The 20,496-nt window shown below is 35.9% G+C and overlaps 1 protein-coding gene across 3 annotated transcripts in view; it reads left to right on the top strand.

The window, feature by feature from the left end:
• Positions 1–837: 837 nt before the first annotated feature.
• LOC136801926 (ubiquitin carboxyl-terminal hydrolase 36-like) overlaps positions 838–20,496 on the top strand; it is a 34,999-nt gene continuing 15,340 nt past the window's right edge. For all 3 annotated transcript variants that reach the window (XM_067058615.1, XM_067058613.1, XM_067058614.1), the window contains exons 1-12: positions 838–1,258; positions 1,593–1,709; positions 1,939–2,041; positions 3,867–3,934; positions 5,311–5,381; positions 5,690–5,772; positions 6,465–6,542; positions 8,767–8,860; positions 13,123–13,248; positions 15,481–15,549; positions 15,936–16,134; positions 16,877–17,590. In XM_067058615.1, the coding sequence (XP_066914716.1) occupies positions 859–1,258; positions 1,593–1,709; positions 1,939–2,041; positions 3,867–3,934; positions 5,311–5,381; positions 5,690–5,772; positions 6,465–6,542; positions 8,767–8,860; positions 13,123–13,248; positions 15,481–15,549; positions 15,936–16,134; positions 16,877–17,590 (2,122 nt within the window). In that variant the 5' untranslated portion in view covers positions 838–858. The remainder of the gene's footprint in view (positions 1,259–1,592; positions 1,710–1,938; positions 2,042–3,866; positions 3,935–5,310; positions 5,382–5,689; positions 5,773–6,464; positions 6,543–8,766; positions 8,861–13,122; positions 13,249–15,480; positions 15,550–15,935; positions 16,135–16,876; positions 17,591–20,496) is intronic.

Below are 20,496 nucleotides of genomic sequence, written 5' to 3'. Positions count from 1 at the left end.
TTGAATTTGCTATGTTGGCTTGGTACAATTGGTTTAACATTTTGAGCACTCTGAAATTTGTTTTTTGCTTGGGGCCTAAGGGTGGTAGTTCTTACAAAAAACACAGCACTTTGGGCCTGTTTGGGCATCAACTTATAAAAACAGTTGATCTCAAGATTAAACCAGGTCAAAATCAAATAAAGTAAGTAGTGGAGAGTATTAGCTACTGACTGTGAGTTTTAGACAGGTTCAGAAAGTAACAAACTTTTTTATATTTCCATAATTTCAACACAATACATTTATTCGTTTTTTGTAAATGAAATAAACAATGATCTCCCAACAAATCTCCCTTGATTGGAATGAATATGTTGGATTTCTTTTACCGGGGTTGGTGGTATGGTCAAATTAGGCCCAAAGTTAAAAAATACACTTCAAAGCAGGGCAGGTCAGTACCGAATCTTAGACATAATGACTCTCTAAGTTGACACCGAAACGTTTTTAATAAATTTTTGATTTTATGAAAATAAAATGAAGTCGCTTCTGTGTTTGAAACTTTTATTGAAATTATTCAGGAGGATCAACCAATTTGATTTGACTCTCTAAGTGATACAGTACTACCTGAAAATCAGACAGGTCTTGAGATGTTGTTTTGTTTTTCAGGTTGTTTTGAGGGCTGATAAATCAAGGTTAAATTTTAATAGAATGCCAGGGTTCAAATTATGAAATTTGAGTTTGCTTACTATACGTCTTTCTTTAGGATTCATTTTACCTCCAATTTTCCATATTTTGATCTGCATGCTTGCTATGTTGTGTTTGTGTGGTGAAATGCAAAAATTAACTTTTATTGTTTTTTTAGGCAAAAAAAATATATGGCTTGTGATGATTGCGAGCCAGACATATAATTTTTCCCATGACTTGGATAGGCAGAGTGTAGCATCTGTGAAAAAGATTTTATTACATCCAATCACATTCAAAGATGCCCAACATGCTGACGAAGGCGACCAGCTACGCACAAAATATAAAGCCTTGAACTCAAATTATAAACCTGGAAAAATGAAATCAGCAAACCTTACAAATAAAATGAATGATGATCTACCCCAGCCACAAGTTGTGTTATTTCCAGAAGAGAAAGTTGAACTCCACTGGAAAGAAAGCAGAAAAATTGGTCCTGGTTTAGTCAATCTTGGAAACACGTGTTTTCTGAATTCAGTCCTTCAAGTGTTGACCTACACTCCACCTTTGTTGAATTACATCTTGACCGGCTATCACAAGAAAAACTGTAAGTTTTTTTCTTATAGCTTACACAGAGACTGCCAGATCTAAAGGAATCTAAGCTGGACTACAGCATTGTACTCATTGAAATCATTTTCCTGGGATACTGCTTTGCTTTGCAACAATAAACGGTTAAGATTGAAATCCAACTCCTATGATGTGATGAAATAATCAAAGGCTGTCCAAACTATGATGGACAATAAAGAAATGAACTGCTTTTAACACCTTCAGTAGCAAGACAAATTTTCTACTCTTTTCACAGGATGTGATTCGAATGAACACTTTTTGAACTCAGACACTGAAAAGTTTTAATCATGGTTACTGCTTTTATTCTACTCTAGGTTGTGCTTCAGGCTTTTGCATGCAGTGTGAATTAACAAATCATTTTCTCAAAATTGCGCGCACACATCAACAGATGGGAGCTATCAAACCGACGCCGATCATTCAGAAACTTCGATGTGAGTAATTCACTGCTTTTTCATAAGGGTTTGGTTGAATCACTTGGGAGTATTTTTATATCTTACAATAATTTTTTGTTTTTTCTCTTATGACTAATTTTATCGGTTTTTTTTCTGGTTTAAAGAAAAATTTTCTAACACAGATTCTCAATCTTTTATTTTATTATTATTATACATGATCAAATTATACAATACAAGCAATCCTAACCAACAACAAATGTTTTTCTAGGTATAGGAAAGAATTTTCGATTCGGTCGGCAAGAAGATGCACACGAGTTCTTGAGATTTGTTATTGAAGCAATCCAAAAGAGCGAGTATCATGGTCGGCCAAAGTAAGACTTCAACAATTCTTGTAGTATTTTGTTACTTCTGTTTATTCATTCAATATAGGTTGTATATTTAGAGGATTGCCTTCACTGAACTTTATATATCCCGGGACCAAGCTATATCCACCATCTTTGATCGGAGTTATTTTGGAATGGTTCCCCGCGAAGAAGCCATTGCAATATTAAAAATTAACGTCAAACAGTGCTACTTCATCAAACGTATTTGAGGAAAAGTAGATCTAGCGCTCTTGATGCATTTCACCGCTATTGAATAGTTCTGCCATTAGGGTACCAATTTTAAAAAACTCCGATCGAAGATTTTTGGTTGGCCAAGATTGAGTAACTTGGTCCAGATAAAGGTCAGTGGTTGCCTTTTGATGAATTGCATTTAAGTTATCTTGATGATAGTGATACCCCTATAGGGATATTCTAAGAAGAAAGCTTACCATGAAACTTGTGATGTAAGGATTGGGAAAGGCCATTTTTGGACCTACCACGGTGGAGGTCCTATAAATTAACCATTGTATGTTCGTTCGTTCGTTCGTTCGTTAGTTGCCAGCTTTTCTCGAGATTGGCTCATATTAGTTTTTTCTGATTTTTTGCACAAAGATGCATAACTATAAACCCTTGAATGTGACAGAGCCGGATTTTCGAGAAAATAAATTTTTAGGCAAATTTGGGCCAAAAAACGGATAAAAAACGGGTTTTTTGGACTTTGTGAAAAATTGGATCATTAATTTTTTCTGATTTTTTGTATGAAAGTAGGGTACCATCATAGGTAAAAGATGGCTCAAGCAGATTTTTGCAAAAAAAAATTTTTGGCTCAAAAAATTTTTGGCTCAAAAAACGTATGTTTATCTATAAGAATCACTACTAATAAGCATACATCAATGTTCTTAGTCAAATTACTTAATTAATTTTATGAGATATATGTATTTTTTGCTCATGAGGGCTTAGTTTTGAAAAATATGTGTGTTTAGACATGAAATTTAGGCTGCTTGGCGTGTTTTTATAGAAAAACTGGCCAAATTTGATATTTTTTATAAGCACATTATCAATTACTTAGGTATTAGCTTTTCTTGAGGTTGGCACTTTCATTCTTTATTATTTTTTGCATAAAGATGCGTAACTATAAACCCTCGAATGTGACGGAGCTCGATTTTCGAGAAAAAAAAATTTTTAGGCAAATTTGGGCCAAAAACGGCTAAAAAACGGTTTTTTGGACTTTAAAAAATTGGATCATTAATTTTTTCAGATTCTTTTGAATGAAAATAGGTAAAAGATGGCTCAAGCAGATTTTTGTAAAAAACGAATTTTTCAGCTCAAAAAACGCATCTTTATCTATAAGAATCACTAATAATAAGCATACATCAATGTTCTTAGCCAAATTACTCAATATTTTGATGAGATCGATGTTTTTTTTGCTGATGAAGTCTTGAATATGAAAGAATATTTATAGAGCATGAAATTTTGGTTTCTAAACGGTTTTTTATAAGAAACAAACGACTAATTTTAATAGATCGTCACTATTAGTTCTCTGAATGATTGTTTTTAATGGTCACGCTCACGTAGATATCAATTATATATGTGTTAAATGCATAACCAGGTAGGTCCATAAAAGTATCACTTGTTAAACTAAAACATAACATTATGTTTGGGAATCACACCGAGTTGACCTGTCGAAACTAAAAAACTAATTTAAGCATTCCGGATGTAGAGCAATGAGATATGGCAGGCCTACGATTGGGGTATCTTGGATAATGCGACTTGATAGCCTTTGTCTATCTTGTGATTATGGAGCTCAGTTCAATAAAATATAATTTTTTTTCAGATTGGACAAAATTTCCAAGGAAACAACCGTTGCAAATGCAATCTTTGGTGGTTTCTATAGGAGTCAAGGTAAAATATTTTTTCTAATGGAGGGCAAACAAAAATAGTCCAACTAACTTAACCCTACTAACCCAAAGCCTTTGATTTTTGTAGTCCCAGAGGGGAGGTCTACCAAGTTCAAATATTTTTGATCTAGAAGAGCTATGACCATGAATATCGGTAGAGATATTCTCCATCATGAAAAAACTTACAGGAAAAAAAAATCTGACGATGTCATTCCAGTCCATTGTTATCCAAGAACAATTTATGTTACTTGACTTTTGAACTTGGGTCTTTGGGTTTTGATTCTTGGATCTTTTACAATCAAGATTATATTTTTTGAGAAAAAGGGGAATGCCCTGTGAGTTCTAAAAAACAGAAATGATTTTTAACTGCTCCAAGTTTGATCTGGAATGTAGATTTTTGGTTTAACATTAGACTCAAGACTTACAGCCTTAGGATCTCTGGATCTAGAAGTATCGGGAATCTTGCCTGGTGCTGGAAGCCACTAAATCTCTCCCAAATTCGAAAATACCAAATTAAATTAAGTCCAAGTACTAAAATCACCATCCTCAGCCAAAATTCAAACCCTGAAAAACGGCAAAATATCCAAAATTTTCACCATATTTTGACCTTCACATCGTGGTTTGAAACCTAAAAGAATGATAATTGATTTAGAGGTTTTTGATGATTTGATGATCAGCCTACACTTGACCAAATCAAAAAGTACAAAACTATATAAGAACATAAGGCTTCGATGGCCAAAATATTAAGAACAAGTTAAAGAACATTTTAAGGCTTTTTGGACTCTAGAACACCGAATTTCATAAGAAAATGGACCAAAATACTCTAAAAATGTTAAGAATCTAAGAATCATTTTTAGGCTTAAAACTCAAAAAGTTAAGAACATCCAAAGGCTTCACAAATTTTGCATATTCTTATAAAAACGTGTATCTCAGGCGATCTAAATTTTGAAAATGTGGCTTGCAACAAAATGCAATCTAGAATTGCTCATATCACTGTAGAAATTTATTTGATAAAGTGAAAAATAAAAAACTGTTGAATCTCTCCACTCTTTGAATGCTTGCTGCACATTTGGTATTGATTGACTTAGAATTTTTAAGAATCAGTGTAAAATCAGTCTGTTCCTGTAAAGAACCCTGCATTGTAGCACGCATGCGTAATTTGTCGTTCTTTTAACCATATGTGGTTTACCTTTGTGATAAGCAAATAGGAATGAATTTGTAGGGGTGGACAAACTAACCGGGACGGGACGGGACGGGACGGGAAATTTGTTTGTTCTTTATGGGGTTTGTCGTTCTTTTTGCCTAATTTTAGTAAATGTAGGATTCTTTAGATTTAACCCCCTCAAGTTTTTGGCAGTTGAATTTCTTCATTATTTTTAGTGAAATGTTTACAATGCCAACATGAATCAAACACATACGACCCTATTATGGATGTCAACTTAGACATCAAGGTATTATACTTGTTACGACCCCCTGAAAGTATAATTAAAATAAAACCATGTTTAGTGCTAATATCATTACCAAGAATGAAATGTGTGTTGGATTCTAATATATTCAAAATTAGAAAAACTCAAAACCGACAACTTTGTTTTCGCTAATTCGGAGAGATAAGTCATCTGACTTTATTAACCCGATGATTTCAATACTGGAAATAAGTTTGAATTTCTCAGAAATTTATCGTAGCTGATTTGATGATTTTAAATAAGCTCGATTATTTTAATTACTTCTTCTTCTTCCCTACTTGCTTTGCTGCCACCAGGAATGCAATTCAATCTTGCATGCATTCAAGAAATCTGTGTTCCCTGATCGCTTAGACGGCGACAACAAATATTTCTGTGACAGGTAAGGTTGTTGATGTGTACTTTATTTTATAAGAACAAATTATATAAGAACATGTTAATTGCAAAAATATTGCGAACAAGTTAAGCACATTTTCTTAAGAACATTTTTAGGTTAAAACTCAAATATTTAAGGGTATCCAAAGGCTTCAAGATTTTTGGACGTTCTTATAAATAAACGTGTATAAACGTGTACTCTTTTCTGCCAGCTTTTTTCCTATTATTTACAAATTGAGCAAAATCACGTTGAGAAATTGGTTTCCAGATCGGGTTTCTTATATGGAATATTCCAATATGGAAATTGGACTCTTGCCCCAGGAGCTCTCATTTCTGAGTGGCATTTGTCTCACTTTTCCTTTTAAAGATGTCAGTCTTGCTAGCCCTTGACGCAAGGGCGCAAACTTTGTAGAAAATTAGAAAATGTATAAAATGTGCCTTCTTAAAATGTAACAAACATTATCTTGTAAAAATTGGCGATATTTCCTCCTAGACTAGGTGGTTCCAGTGATGTTAGTCAAAAAAGTCAAGTTTAAAAAATAGGACAATTTTCCACCCAACGTTGTGTTTTATTTTTACTTTCCTATTTTAACATTTTGTAATTTTTCACTTTCTTGAGTCTTGTTTTTCATTTTTGCCTCAACATTTTGCAAACATTAATCGAACACATCCCTCGACTACACCATGTTTCTCTTTCAGATGCCGGAAAAAGACTGTCGCCCAAAAGCGAGGGACCATTCATAAAGCCCCAAATGTTCTGACTTTGCAATTAAAAAGGTAATTTAGCATTGGCACTAATCCACGCTGCTCTTGGTAACACATTCAAATGCCATGTTAAAATGTATCTAAAGGATTTGACAACATCTCTTAATGAAACATTCTTTGAAATTGGAAATTCAGAAATTTAGATTCAAAACGTCCATGAGCAATATTTAGAGGGATTTTCCCGAACACTTTTTTAACACCGGTGTAACAGAAAATAAGTACTCCCCGGAAAAAAGAGGAAATTCGTACCACTTCTGGGAAATTTGTACTCCCCTAATCTGTGTCAAAATGTTAAGTTTTGGTGAGAAAGTCGCTTTTAAGTTTTGTTAAAAATGTAATCGATTATTTCAATTTGGGACCTTATTCAGGCATCGAAATTAGGAATAGAAAGTGCATCGCAATTTTTTGATAAACATGATTTTGTATCCTAAAATGGATCAATTTTTAATTTTTAGCTTGTAAGTAATCCAAAAACGCATCGCGAATTGCGAAATGCGATACGCTAATTCGATCCCTGTTATTAGACTATTCTTGGACATTTCGGATCTTAAGTCTAACCAAAGATTTATTATACACTGGATAAACGACTCATAAAACGATGGAGAGCGATCATTGTATTTTCATTGTATCAGAAAACAATTGATGTTCAAGCTTTGTCCGCAAAGGACAACTGTCATGGCGGCTCGAAGATGTCTGATTTAAAAAATGTTTATCAGTCTTATTTTAAAAAAGTTCTCTAGCTCTTTCTTTTTGTACATTTGCAGAAAAAAAGTTTGAAAGTAAGGCTAGCATACCAAGCTGGATACATTTGTGAAATCTGGTGTGAGAAAATCATCATTAGACAAGAAATTCAGACAAAATGCTTATAGTGACACGAAATTTTCAATTGGAAATATCTTTCTAAGACTGTCCCCAGAAGAGCTGAAATTAGCATACATAAGACTTGAGTGTCTTGGCTCCACTGTGGTATGAAAATCCTTTGGAGGCACGTGGTGGCAAGGTGGTTTTTTTGAGGTTAAAGTTTGAAAATTTCCGGTGTCAACATTCAATTTCTTATACACACACGTCTTTTGCATCTTTCTCACAGCTTGAAACGTCATAACGACTTATAGTTATCAATTAAGTGGAAGAATCTGACTCTCACAGGAAAGTTTTAAGTCTCTTTTGGGAATTGAATGAGTGATTTTCGATAAGAAGTGCAATAAAAATGCTTCGAAAAAACATTTAATGAGGGAAGGAGAGTGAACAATAATATCATTACTGCGGACATAGCTAGTACACGAGAAATCGGCAAAAATCTGTTACTTGTATATCCAGTGTATAATAAATCCTTGGTCTAACGTTAAAACACTAAATTAAAGCACTTCCAAATTGTTTGTGGCTATATGATTTCGGGGGAATGTCCCTTTTTTCTCAAATATTTTAGTTATAGGTATAAACTTATTTCTTTTTTATGATTTTTGTTGGTGTTTTCGAAATAAGTTTATACCTAAACTGAATTATTACGACCTTGATTGTAAAAAAATACCTCAATTTTTCTGTACATCCTTAGAAAGAAGCACTTATTTTGTCTGAATGAAAATTTAACCGTGTGAAAACAAGCGAAACACTGTCTAAAAGTCCTACATTTGGGCTATTCACGTAAAATATTGGCTCTTTCGATTACAAGTTTTGCAGGATTTTTTTTCAGAATATTTACACCCTTGTTACAAAAAAAGAACCTGGTCGATAGTTCAAAATACAAACTTTTATGGAAAATTGACTTCCCAGCATAGGATCTGTGGGGAGTACTTTTTTCCTGGAGGGGTGACAATTTCCTAGGAAAAATGTACTCCCGGGAGTACTTTTGTCCTAGGAAATATGTACTGGGGAGTACTTATTTCCGGGAAAAAAGTACTGGGGAGTACTTTTTTCCTGTGACACCGGTTGCAGAAATTCATTAAAACTTATTTAATCAGTTTATTTAAAAGCAGAAGATATGCAACAAAAACCAACTGAAGTTTTTCAGTGCCCTTGTATAAATGAATGAGATATTATTCCTTTGTATAACAGAAAGGTTTCTTGAAGATGAAGGTGTATACAAAAGCGCCAGATGAAACTCAATTGCTGGAGAAAAACGGTGGAAGGGAAAAGTGCTTGGAAGAATCTCTGCTTTAGCAAGATTATTTAAGTATCGTTTGCTGCTTCATCAGAGAGAAACGATCTATGTTTTGAATTCTTTTGAATCCTGTTACAGGTTCGACTTCAGTAAGATGTTTGGAGGCAAGATCTCAAAAGACATCCATTTTCCCGAAGACCTCAACATTCGCCCCTACATGAGTAATACAAAGGTGAGTTGTTTTTTTGATTCGAAATACTTCTCTAAGTTAGAAACTGAGCTACCAGATTTTCCTCCCGCGTGGTTGGGGTTAGAGTAGAGACTAAATTATTAATTGTGTCTTCCCAGGAATGACTTTAAGCTGATATCTCATTTGCGATAGTCTAAAGGGTCCTATCGACGCTATGTTCTTTTGTGCGTTTGACAAAAAGCCTCAGGAGTGAGGTTCAACTCGGCTCTACAATGCTTTGAGGCGTCCCAACATCAACATCAAAGATAATGGATTAATCAGTCTATTTCTTCCTTAATAAATTGTAATAATATTACAAGACGAATGAAAGTTAAACAATAAGTTCAAAATAATCTTGACGCAAGAGTTTTTCTGTTCCGCCATCATCACGTGTAACTCTCTTGGCAGTCACTACTTGTTGTCTTTTTTGATAAATTCTTCATTGTACATAAATAAGCATGAGAAAAACTCTCCCATTCATAGCCTAGTTCCCAACATCAAAGGTTCTTGAACGCCTGTCAGTGACATTTTCTTGCCGAGCGGTATTTCTCCCAAGTTTGTGGGGCTTTTGATTGGTTCTTGCTCCTCTTGTAATTGAACGATGAGCACCGTGGGTTTACGAACGTCCGCAATGGTAACAGGCGAGCGTGCGGTCATTTTGGTCGCTCTAATTCTCGGAATGACTGGCTCGTTAGTTTTGATGGAATGGATTCTCGCGGGCCGCTCGTTCCGTACGACCATTTTGGATCTTCTGACTGAAATGTTCATTCCGTTCTCAGCTGTCATTTTATTGAATTTTTTCTTTGCTGACTGCTTCAATTTTTCTGGAAAATAAATGGATATTTTTTACCTCATGTTTTGAATCACAAACAAAATTTTTCTAGAGATTCTGTTTAAAAAAAAAGAAATTCGTTTCTCTCGCCTCTCTTTAAGCGTTATACTAAATACATTCATCGCCTAACTTTAAGCTGACACATTCCCATGAGAAAATATGAAAAATGAATTTACTTTCTTTTAGTGACATTTTTACTCGCCACGGTACAGTCTTACTCTTATATTTTTTAAATAATCAATTACAAATACAATTTTACCAAAGCAAAGAGATCGCAACACAAATATCTAATCGCAACCATAACACCGCTCCTTAGCTCAGTTTTGCCCAAAATTCGAACAAAACATGAATAAGAAGCCTACAAACTGTATTCATCCCTCCCAGAAATCCATTATCCACTTGACTTTCTCCCAAAACACTTCTCGACCATTACGAAATAAAGCTCCGACAAAAAATGAAACACATAAAACTCAACATATTATGTTACTGTACTTATTATATAAAGCCTACATGAACATGATTGATAGAGTGCGAAAGGATTGTCAAGTCTCCAACCGACTTAACACCATTTCCCCTTGTTTCACATCGTATAAAATCTAAGCCTTGATATCTTTGCCTTAAAAAACTTTCAACTGTATTTTATAATGTAATTTTTCTTTGTCCTTTGGCTAGAGAAGAATCTTCAACTTTTTCCCGGGCTTTCCTTTTCGAACGACGGATTGAATCTAGCGCTTTTCATTATTTTTAAATTTTACGTGTCACATTTTCACAAATCTGGCAATAAATGTTACTAACTTTCAATCTTGCATTTATTTATGTATCTCTGTGTTTTAAAACTATGCAAACCATGCAATTTAAGTAAGAAATAAAATTATTAAAGTCCCTTCAAATCCTACATCCGAGATTCATTTCTATAGTCACCCCGATTATGTCTCAATGTTCCTCTCATCAGCAGCCTGAAAGCGTCAAAGTTTTTGTCATTTATTCAAACTTAATTAAAAATAGTCTTGAATATAGTTTGCTTCATAATATGCCGACATTTAGAAACATTCCTCGACAGCAACAATATGCCGTCATCGAAATTTATAAACAACAATCTCTAATTATAGAAGGGGGCACTCAATCTGTCTCTTTCGACTCGAATGTTTTTCTTCTGTAATTAATCATCGAGGCTCACTCTTTCATGAAAAACGGCGTCTTTCAGGTAACCTTCCTGATAATCACCGAGGAATCACTGCTCTAAATAAGGTCTGATCACTTATCAAAGATTTTCAAATTTAAAGAGATGGTTTGAGATATTTGACATGTGAATTTCTTCTATTGTCATGAGCAAAACCTCCAAAGTTTTATTGCCGAGCTATTTCCAAAGTCGATATATTCAACTTGCAATCTGTTGACTTTCAAATATAAAACAATAGAATTTCGTGTACGAACCCATTTCTAGAGAATTCAAATTATGATATCTCGACTTTTGAATGTAGTAGGACAAAAATAATTGTAAGGTTTTACTCAGTACCACAGAAGGTTTCTCCGGATCAAATACCTCAAACCATCTGATTACCCTTTAAATCTTATTCTCTTTAAATCACTAAAAGTGTTAGCGATTCCCTGCACAACTTCAATAGATAATGATGATGGGTAAAGTTTTATTCAAATTTAAACAAATCGGTTGAGAAGATTTCCTCCACATAGTTTTTACTGCCAATAAACTGTATATAGTTTGTACATAGAACCTGACCTGTGTTGACAAATTCTGTTTGTCCGTAGACAGTGATTATACTAAACTAAGCTTTCGAACGTTTCCCTTTTTCCCCTCCCAATTTCCTAAATTTGAAGTCGATCCATACCAACCAAACATTCCTACAATTTTAGTCTCAGTAATTCTGTTATTTCTATAAATGTGACAAACATTTTTCAACAGTTGTCGATGACCAAACTCTCATGGACATAATTGAATTTTCAGAACGACGCTTACATCCATTCCACAAAAATTATTTTATTTCCAAACCTCTTTATTTCATCCTTTCTCTTTCTTTCACGAAAGTCATGTCTAGTGGTCGTATATTGCGGTTAATGTTTTGGCTTGTCCTTCGATTCAAATTCTATAAAACTTTTTTATATGGTGTTTTCTTCCCCTCCCTTCTTTTAAAGATTCAATTGATGACCCTTTCTCCTTTAAAAAAATTTCTTGCTGGGCCAGATAAATTTGATAAAAAAAGTGAAAACTAAAAATTTAATTTTATTCATTATTTGACGTTTCGGTGTCTTCCTTTCTCCTTTATTAACCAAGTAAACAGATAAGACCTTCATTGCAGAAGGGAGAATGAAATTAACCTAGTATAGGGGTTCATACCTCTCTGCAAACTATGATCATAACATAAAAAGGGGTCTTACATAGGGCTTCCTCTCCGAATCCTGCGAGACTCAGATAAAAATGAGAGAGAAATGAATCAGCTATAAGCCTTGGTAAATACGCAAAATCTACAATCAGTGACAAAATACTTGGCACAAAAGGGAAATCCACCGGAAAGTTTTGAAACCACAATCGATTTGTAAGTGTTCTAAAGTAGGTTAGAAGGGTAGAGTTTTAACTCTGAGTTTTATCGCTAGACTTAAGACTTAGGATCTGAGGATCCAAAAGTTCAAAAATGTTCCAGTAGGGCTTGAAGTATAGCCTAGAAACCAATAAATCCCTCCCAGATCGAAATAATCGATCAAGCTGAAGGCCTGAAATTGACATTATCGCTCAAACCTCCATTTTCGAAAAATAGTAAATTAGCCAAAAGTGCCAATATGTTATGGCACTGATTGTAGTTGCAATCCTGAGTTAAGAAAGCTAACGCCATAGTGTCCTCCCCCCCCCCTTTATAAAGGGGGGGAATCAATTTTCGAGTTTTGAATGGGTGAGGGGAAAAATGAAAATTTGAATAATAAAGGGGGGAAAAAAAAGAGGGGGGAAAACATCGATAGTTGGCAAATTTGGTGGGGGGAAGTGTGAAATCACTTCAATTTTATCTCAGCAACCAAGGTCAGTCCACATGATATCATGTGATTAGATCATGATTGAAAATTAACCAATTTTCGTTCTATTTTGTATAGTATTCCTTTTGCAGCAAAATGTCTGTGTCAGGTTGAAATTTGAGAAATTTATACGGGTATATGGGGGGGGGGGAATGATATTTTCAGAATTTTCTGGGGGGAAAGCAAAAAAGAGGGGGGAAACTAAAAAACTGAAAAGTCATAGGGGGGAAAAAAAGAGGGGGGAGATTTAAAAAAATCAAGAATTTGGTGGGGGGAACAAACCCTGGAGGACACTATGAATGCTATTCATAGGAGGTTCTTTGCAGTTACCTTCATAATTACTACCCCTTCCTTCATCTAATAATTCAATGTCAGGGCTTATTTTGATCTCTCAATCCCTTTTTCATTTTAGCTGGAACCTGTGTTTTACAAGTTGTACGCCGTACTAGTGCATTCTGGTTATTCGTGTAATTCCGGTCATTATTATTGTTACGTCAGAGGTTCCAATGGGATTTGGTATGAGATGAATGACAGTAGGGTGAGTACCGTAATTTTCAAAAGATATTCTCACCGGACGTTTCTTATCCCGACCCCCTGCTCCCTCCCTGCTACGACAGTAGGGTGTGTACCGTAATTTTCAAAAGATATTCCCACTGGACGATTCTGACCCCCTGCTCCCTCCCTGCTACGACAGTAGGGTGGGAGCCGTAATTTTCAAAAGATATTCCCACCGGACGTTTCTTATACCGAACCCCTGCTCCCTCCCTGCTACGACAGTAGGATGAGAACCGTAATTTCAAAATATATTCTCACCCGACGTTTCTTGTCACGACCCCCGGCTCCCTTCCCTGCCACGACAGGAGGATGAGTACCGTAACTTTCAAAAGATATTCCCACCGGACTTTTCTTATCCCAACCCTTTTTTAAACTCGCATTCCAATTTTTGCACTCAGGCAATTTCCATAACAATCCCAGTCCGTTTTTTTAGTTATGACTTTTTTCAACTCTTTGCCTCTTCCAACCCAACTTCCCTCTTGTGTTTGGTATCCAATAGTAATTTTCCGATTGGATATGAAACTCATCTTTTCCTAGGTTTAAAGGATCTTCTCTAAGACGCGAGTATTGTGGTTTCGAGTCTGTCTAGGCTGTGGTCTGTTTCGCGTATTGTGGTTTCATAGCTGTCTAGCCTGTGATTTGTTTGCTTTCGCTAGCGTAAAATAACGACATGCTTTATAGCCTGATGAACAGTCACTATCGAAAATCATGCATGACCCGTTAAAAGAGCTCCGCGCAGTATGAGCCTTTTTACAGATCTAATCTACTATCAAATCTACTATTTAATTTCGGACCCTCCTTTCGTACCCCCCACTCTTGAGGATATTGATTTTCAAAGGAAAACCCCCTTTCATATTCAAGTCTTAACCTTTGAAGCGTTGACAGAGCGCTGGATGGCTGTTTCCTTTGTAAATGTTTGGTCCATGCATATCAGTGATCTGATACATTTGATGCTTACTAGCTCTATTATTCGATAAGCTCCCTTATTCGATAATATTGAAAGCCACCTTCAACAAGAAGCTCTCATAAACGACGTTCTACAATTCGATACGCTCCCTTATTCGATAATATTGAAAGCCACCTTCAACAAGAAGCTCTCATAAACGACGTTCTACTATTCGATACGCTCCCTTATTCGATAATATTGAAAGCCACCTTCAACAAGAAGCTCTCATAAATGACGTTCTACAATTCGATACGCTCCCTTATTCGATAATATTGAAAGCCACCTTCAACAAGAAGCTCTCATAAACGACGCTCTACAATTCGATACGCTCCCTCATTCGATAATATTGAAAGCCACCTTCAACAAGAAGCTCTCATAAACGACGTTCTATTATTCGATAAGCTCCCTTATTCAATAAATCCAATTCCCCTTGAAAATGAAATTGGGAAGCGTACATTGTACTCTTAAAATGTGGTACGGTATTTGTTAGGTTTGAATTATGTGTTTGGAAATTCTATTCCAGCTAAACTGAAATTTAGAGTATTTACTCATCATTTAGAAATAGCTACTTTCTTAACAACCAAACACTAGCGAGTTTATTTATTTGCACTTTTGAGGACTGTGGATTGTATGAAGTGATTTGGAATAACCTACAGTTCTGACCCGCAAAATAGTGGACGGTGAAAGTGTTTATTTACCGTCGTCCTCAGTCAGTCAGGATCTAGATGAATTGAAAGCTAACTGTCTCCGTCGTAAAAAAAACACTACCTTATCGGGGAAAAAAGTGACGAAAATTTGGAGGGGTGACGAAATTTTCCCCCGACGAATTTTTTCCCCGATATTTTATCACCCGACCAAAACTTTTACCCGATTTTTTTATCCCCGACCAAAACTTTTAACCCATTATTTAAACCCCAACCAAAATTTAAATCTAAATTTTTCACAGCTTTATTAACCGAAATTAGTGCTTTAAACGTCGAATTCCAAGATCTTTTTTCGGGCTAGTGAAGGAGACCATTTCATTTGGACAATTTAGTTGGCTGAAAGTAACTAAATAGCAAATTTGGTCGGGGAATTGTGAGGAATTTGAAATTTTGGTCGGGGGGAAATGACGAAAATGCCTCTAGGTGACGAAATTTTTCCCCGACGAAAAAAAACCCCGACTAAATAAAACACCGACATTTTTTTCCCCGATAAGGTACAAAATATTGCTATCATTCAGACATTCGGGAACCTTTCTTAGAAATATTCTTCCATCTGTTTTTTTAGGTGAGTCAAGTTAGCGTGAAGGTTGTGTTGAGCGCACAGGCTTATCTTCTCTTCTACGTCAAGGCTAAGGTGAGAATAAAAATATTTCAATTTATACTGTTCATACTATTCATACTATTCTGTAGAACGCTAGCAAAGTCCCTCTGCCAGTTCGAAGAACAAAATAAATTCCATTGAACTTTTTTTCAGCTCGTTAAAATCTTTAAAAGGAAATCCACTCGCCGTCAGAAGGCATTATCTAAATCAAATAAAATACCCGACGAAAATGTCTCCCTTGTATTCAGCGCTACCAATGCAGCTCCATATTTCTAAAGGTTTTGATAGAAAATCTCAGAATATTTCGGATTTAAGGGTTTTTGTCCAATTCAAGTTGAACTTCGTCTAAACATTTTGACATTAATAAACAACCTAACTTAACCGACACATACTATATTCTTTATGTCACAAATTTACAGAAAACTCCGTCGAACAACCTGCCACGACCGCTCTCTGCAACTCACTCAAACACTTCTTCCCATCATCAACAACTTCAAAACAAACAAAACCTCACCTATGGACCACAAATGCCTCTGATCGGCCCACAAAAGCCAAGTCCAATGCAAGATGTACCTTTGAACATTGACCAAAATAACAAGAAAAATGCTGACTCATCAGGTACGGCTTCTTCATCGTTTTTCTCAATATAAACCAAACATGGCTTTATAGTAATGTGTTTGTTTGTCATTGTTGACAACGCAAGAGTTATTCGAACGCCCCATCGAACGTCACATCATCAGATAAAGAAACACCAGAAAGGCTCAAATTTCGTTTTAGTGGCTTAATTTATTAAGATGATTTCAAAATGAAGATATCATTTCAATTTTTTACTGTACTGAGGATGGTTCTCTGTTGAGAAGCCGAAACGTCTACAAATAAATTTTAGAAAAATGAACAAGAAGCTTCTGTTAATAAACACTTTTTTACTAAAGATGTATCAAAGGATTAATTTTTTTAATTAAAATGAAGGTGCTATTTTGTTTGCCACAGTAAATTTTGGACTCAAACTTTTTTTGGAATCAGCTTGATGTTGGGTCTAATAGCTACAACCAGCGCCGAAATATATTGGTAATCTTGAGTATTTTAACGTTTTTCAGAATTTGAAACTCGGGCGAGAATAGCAATTCACTTTGTTTCAGTGGATTTTTTGATTTGGGAGGGATTAAGTGCCTATGTTCTCATCCATATTGGAACATTTTTGAGCTTTTAGATCCTGAGATCCTAAGTCACGAGTCTAATGTTAAAACTCTACTTTTTAACCGTACTTTAAAGCACTTAAAATCACTTGCGGTGTCGAAGATGAAGTATGATTTTGCCGATTGAAGTAAGTTTGTTTTCAATTCTCATTTCTCCCTCGCAGCACCTTACGGAGTTCCCGTGAAGCGAAAACCCGACGCCAAGATCAGTTTTAATTTTCAAAACAAAAGCAACCACACCCTCACAAACCCGTTCGTCGTCAAAAAAACCGAATCGGGAAAATCGGATCAAAGTGGTCCCTCAAAAGAAAAATCGTTCCATGAAAGAAAAATCTCTATGACGTCAACTCCTTTTAAACGCGAGGAGCTCGCCCAATCAGTGAACAGCTCTTCGTCAAAGAACCAATCAACATCAAGCTTCCCTACAAAAAAAGAAGCGGAACCAAACGCGTCACTCGAGACCAGCACCGCCAGCAACCAATCAGCATCACCCAAGAAAAGCTCAAAAGACAAGAAATCGAAACAACCGCCTACCTCGTTAAACAGCTTACAAAAACTTTGCGAGTCATATGGAGACACCGACTCAAGCAGTGCGGCGTCATCACCACGTCAAAAACACTCTCCGCCGCCCCTCCCATCACCCTCGAAGGAGAGCAAAGAGAACAAAACACTCCCCCTGGTTGCCCACAAAACAAAGAAACACTCCCTCCTCCACAGAAACAATCCCTGGTCACCAACCACTGCGAAAAACGTTCTCTATCCTAGGATTATTGTCCATAAAAATCATTCTTCATCTACGACGGAGAGCGAACCTTCTCACATGAAAAGTAAACAGGAGAAGAGCACATGTGAAAATAACGTCTTCAGAACAGTTTCAGGTTTGTTCTATTCAGTTTTGTTCTTACTGTTCTAGAGGGAGAGAGCTCTTACTGTTCTAGAGGGAGAGCTCTTACTGTTCTCAGGGTGTCTACGGGACCTTGAAAACCTTGAAAACCTTAAAAACCTTGAAAATGAACCACCCAACCTTGAAAACCTTGAAAACTATCAATTTTCTAGGAAAAAACCTTGAAAACCTTGAAAAATCGTTAAAAACCTTGAAAAGCACTATCCAGTCATTCGAAAAGTAAGAATAAGTAAAAAACCACCTGCGGCGCTAAACCTTTATAACATTTAGAGAATTCCATATTTCCCTGTTTCTGTTGCGATTCTGTCCCAACGAATACAACATATTCTTTTATCATTAGCTGAGTTTTTTGTCACTAATTTTCCGTTTGCATGAGCCCTAAGAAATCGAATGTTCCCAAATTTTCAAATCGCTTCAGGGCGTCTTGGAATAATGGCCGTTCATCAATAAAATTTTGAGGATTCCTTAAAACAACTCTTTTGGCAATTGATTTTTGTAAAAAACAAAATCAAAAACAAGGCGTTTTTTAGCCATTTGAAAGAGTCAAAATTAAAATTTTCTCTCGTCGGCGCAAACCATGGTTGCGTCTCTTCGGTCACAGTAAACAAATGGTTTTGCTTCTAATTCTTTATTTCTACAGTTGGAAGACTAGGGAGCTGGAGTTTTTCTTTTTCTGGTATTGTTCTCGAGAGGGAGATAGGAATTTAACTGTGGAAGTAATTCCCCGGGCACCAAAAGCGAATAAATTTTATTTGCTGTCCTCTATTTTTCTTTCACCTACCACTCTGAAAAAAAAATAAAAAATTCCTGTAAAGAGCCATATCAACTGAGTATCAAAAAACCTTGAAAAGTGCCAAAGTTTTTGCCAAAAAACCTTGAAAAACCACTTAAAAATGACCAAAAAAACCTTGAAAACCTTGAAAATCCCGAAAAAAAATCCGTAGACACCCTGGAAGGAGAGAGCTCTTACTGTTCTAGAGGGAAAGAGCTCTTACTGTTCTTGAAAGAGAGAGCTCTTACTGTTCTAGAGGGAGAGAGCTCTTACTGTTCTAGAGGGAGAGAGCTCTTACTTTTCTGGAGGGAGAGAGCTCTTACTGTTCTGGAGGGAGAAAGCTCTTACTGTTCTTGAGGGAGAGAGCTCTTACTGTTCTAGAGGAAGAGAGCTCTTACTGTTCTTGAGGGAGAAAGCTCTTACTGTTCTAGAGGGAGAAAGCTCTTACTGTTCTAGAGGGAGAGGGCTCTTACTGTTCTAGAGGAAGAGAGCTCTTACTGTTCTAGAGGGAGAAAGCTCTTACTGTTCTAGAGGGAGAAAGCTCTTACTGTTCTAGAGGGAGAGAGCTCTTACTGTTCTAGAGGGAAAGAGCTCTTACTGTTCTTGAAAGAGAGAGCTCTTACTGTTCTAGAGGGAGAGAGCTTTACTGTTCTAGAGGGAGAGAGCTCTTACTTTTCTGGAGGGAGAGAGCTCTTACTGTTCTGGAGGGAGAAAGCTCTTACTGTTCTTGAGGGAGAGAGCTCTTACTGTTCTAGAGGAAGAGAGCTCTTACTGTTCTAGAGGGAGAAAGCTCTTACTGTTCTAGAGGGAGAGAGCTCTTACTGTTCTAGAGGGAAAGAGCTCTTACTGTTCTTGAAAGAGAGAGCTCTTACTGTTCTAGAGGGAGAGAGCTCTTACTGTTCTAGAGGGAGAGAGCTCTTACTTTTCTGGAGGGAGAGAGCTCTTACTGTTCTGGAGGGAGAAAGCTCTTACTGTTCTTGAGGAAGAGAGCTCTTACTGTTCTAGAGGGAGAAAGCTCTTACTGTTCTAGAGGGAGAGAGCTCTTACTGTTCTTGAGGGAGAGAGCTCTTACTGTTCTAGAGGGAGAGAGCTCTTACTGTTCTTGAGGGAGAGAGCTCTTACTGTTCTAGAGGGAGAGAGCTCTTACTGTTCTAGAGGGAGAAAGTTCTGACGCTTTTAGAACTTCCGAAATCACTTATCTCTGGTATAAGACTTTTTTACAAAGGTCTAGACTGTCATTAATGTTTCCTTTTTTTCTAATTGACTAAGTTTGGATATCAATTGGTCCTGATGTTAAAGGAAACCGGAAAAATTCTCAAAAACTTTTTTTTCTGTCAAGGAAAATTTTTTTTATAAATGTAATTTTTTGAGGGGTTTGATGGAATTTGAATAAAACTAGATAAACAACAAGAACGGGGTATAAGTTGGAGAAGCGATTTTGTCTAAATCGAGGTTTCGAAACAATGTCTGTGAATTTCCTGAAATGAATTGTGGGATTTTATAAACCAAGCATAAAGGATTTTTTGAAGATTCGTTTTTATGAAATTAGAAGAAAAGACACTTATTATTCTGCTACTGACAGTTTCATGCCACTTTGGTGACAATGGATCTTCAGTCAACTAAAGAATATACGTTACATTATCTATGTTGTAGTGAGAAAAAAAAAACAATTCAATAGCTTCTTTTTATTTGACGTCAATTTTTCCGACAAAGTTCACAAGATTTTTATAAAATTATACATGATGATAATTAAATCGAAGAAATGACACATTTTGAATAATTAAATACATGTTTATATAAGAGCAAACTATAAAAGAACACAAGGCTTCGATGCCAAAGAACTAAGAACATTTCAAGGCTTTGCAGACTCGAAAACATACAATTCCTTAAGAAAGAATTAAAATATAAATTGATTAAATTAGAACATCTTAAGAATATTAACAGGCCAAAAGTTTAAAATATCCGTGAGCTTCAAAAATTTTTGACGTTCTTATTAAAAACGTGCATAAATAGCTGAAATAGCTGAAATGAACTGGAACCATATATATTTTATTAAAAAATAAAAAAACTCATAACTGATAATGGTGTAAGCCGATCTCAAACATTGC

Source organism: Clytia hemisphaerica, unplaced genomic scaffold (genome assembly GCF_902728285.1).
Source record: "Clytia hemisphaerica strain Z4C2 unplaced genomic scaffold, Clytia hemisphaerica genome assembly, whole genome shotgun sequence".
NCBI classification, from domain to species: Eukaryota; Metazoa; Cnidaria; class Hydrozoa; order Leptothecata; family Clytiidae; genus Clytia; species Clytia hemisphaerica.
This window is presented reverse-complemented; position numbering and strand designations above follow the sequence as displayed.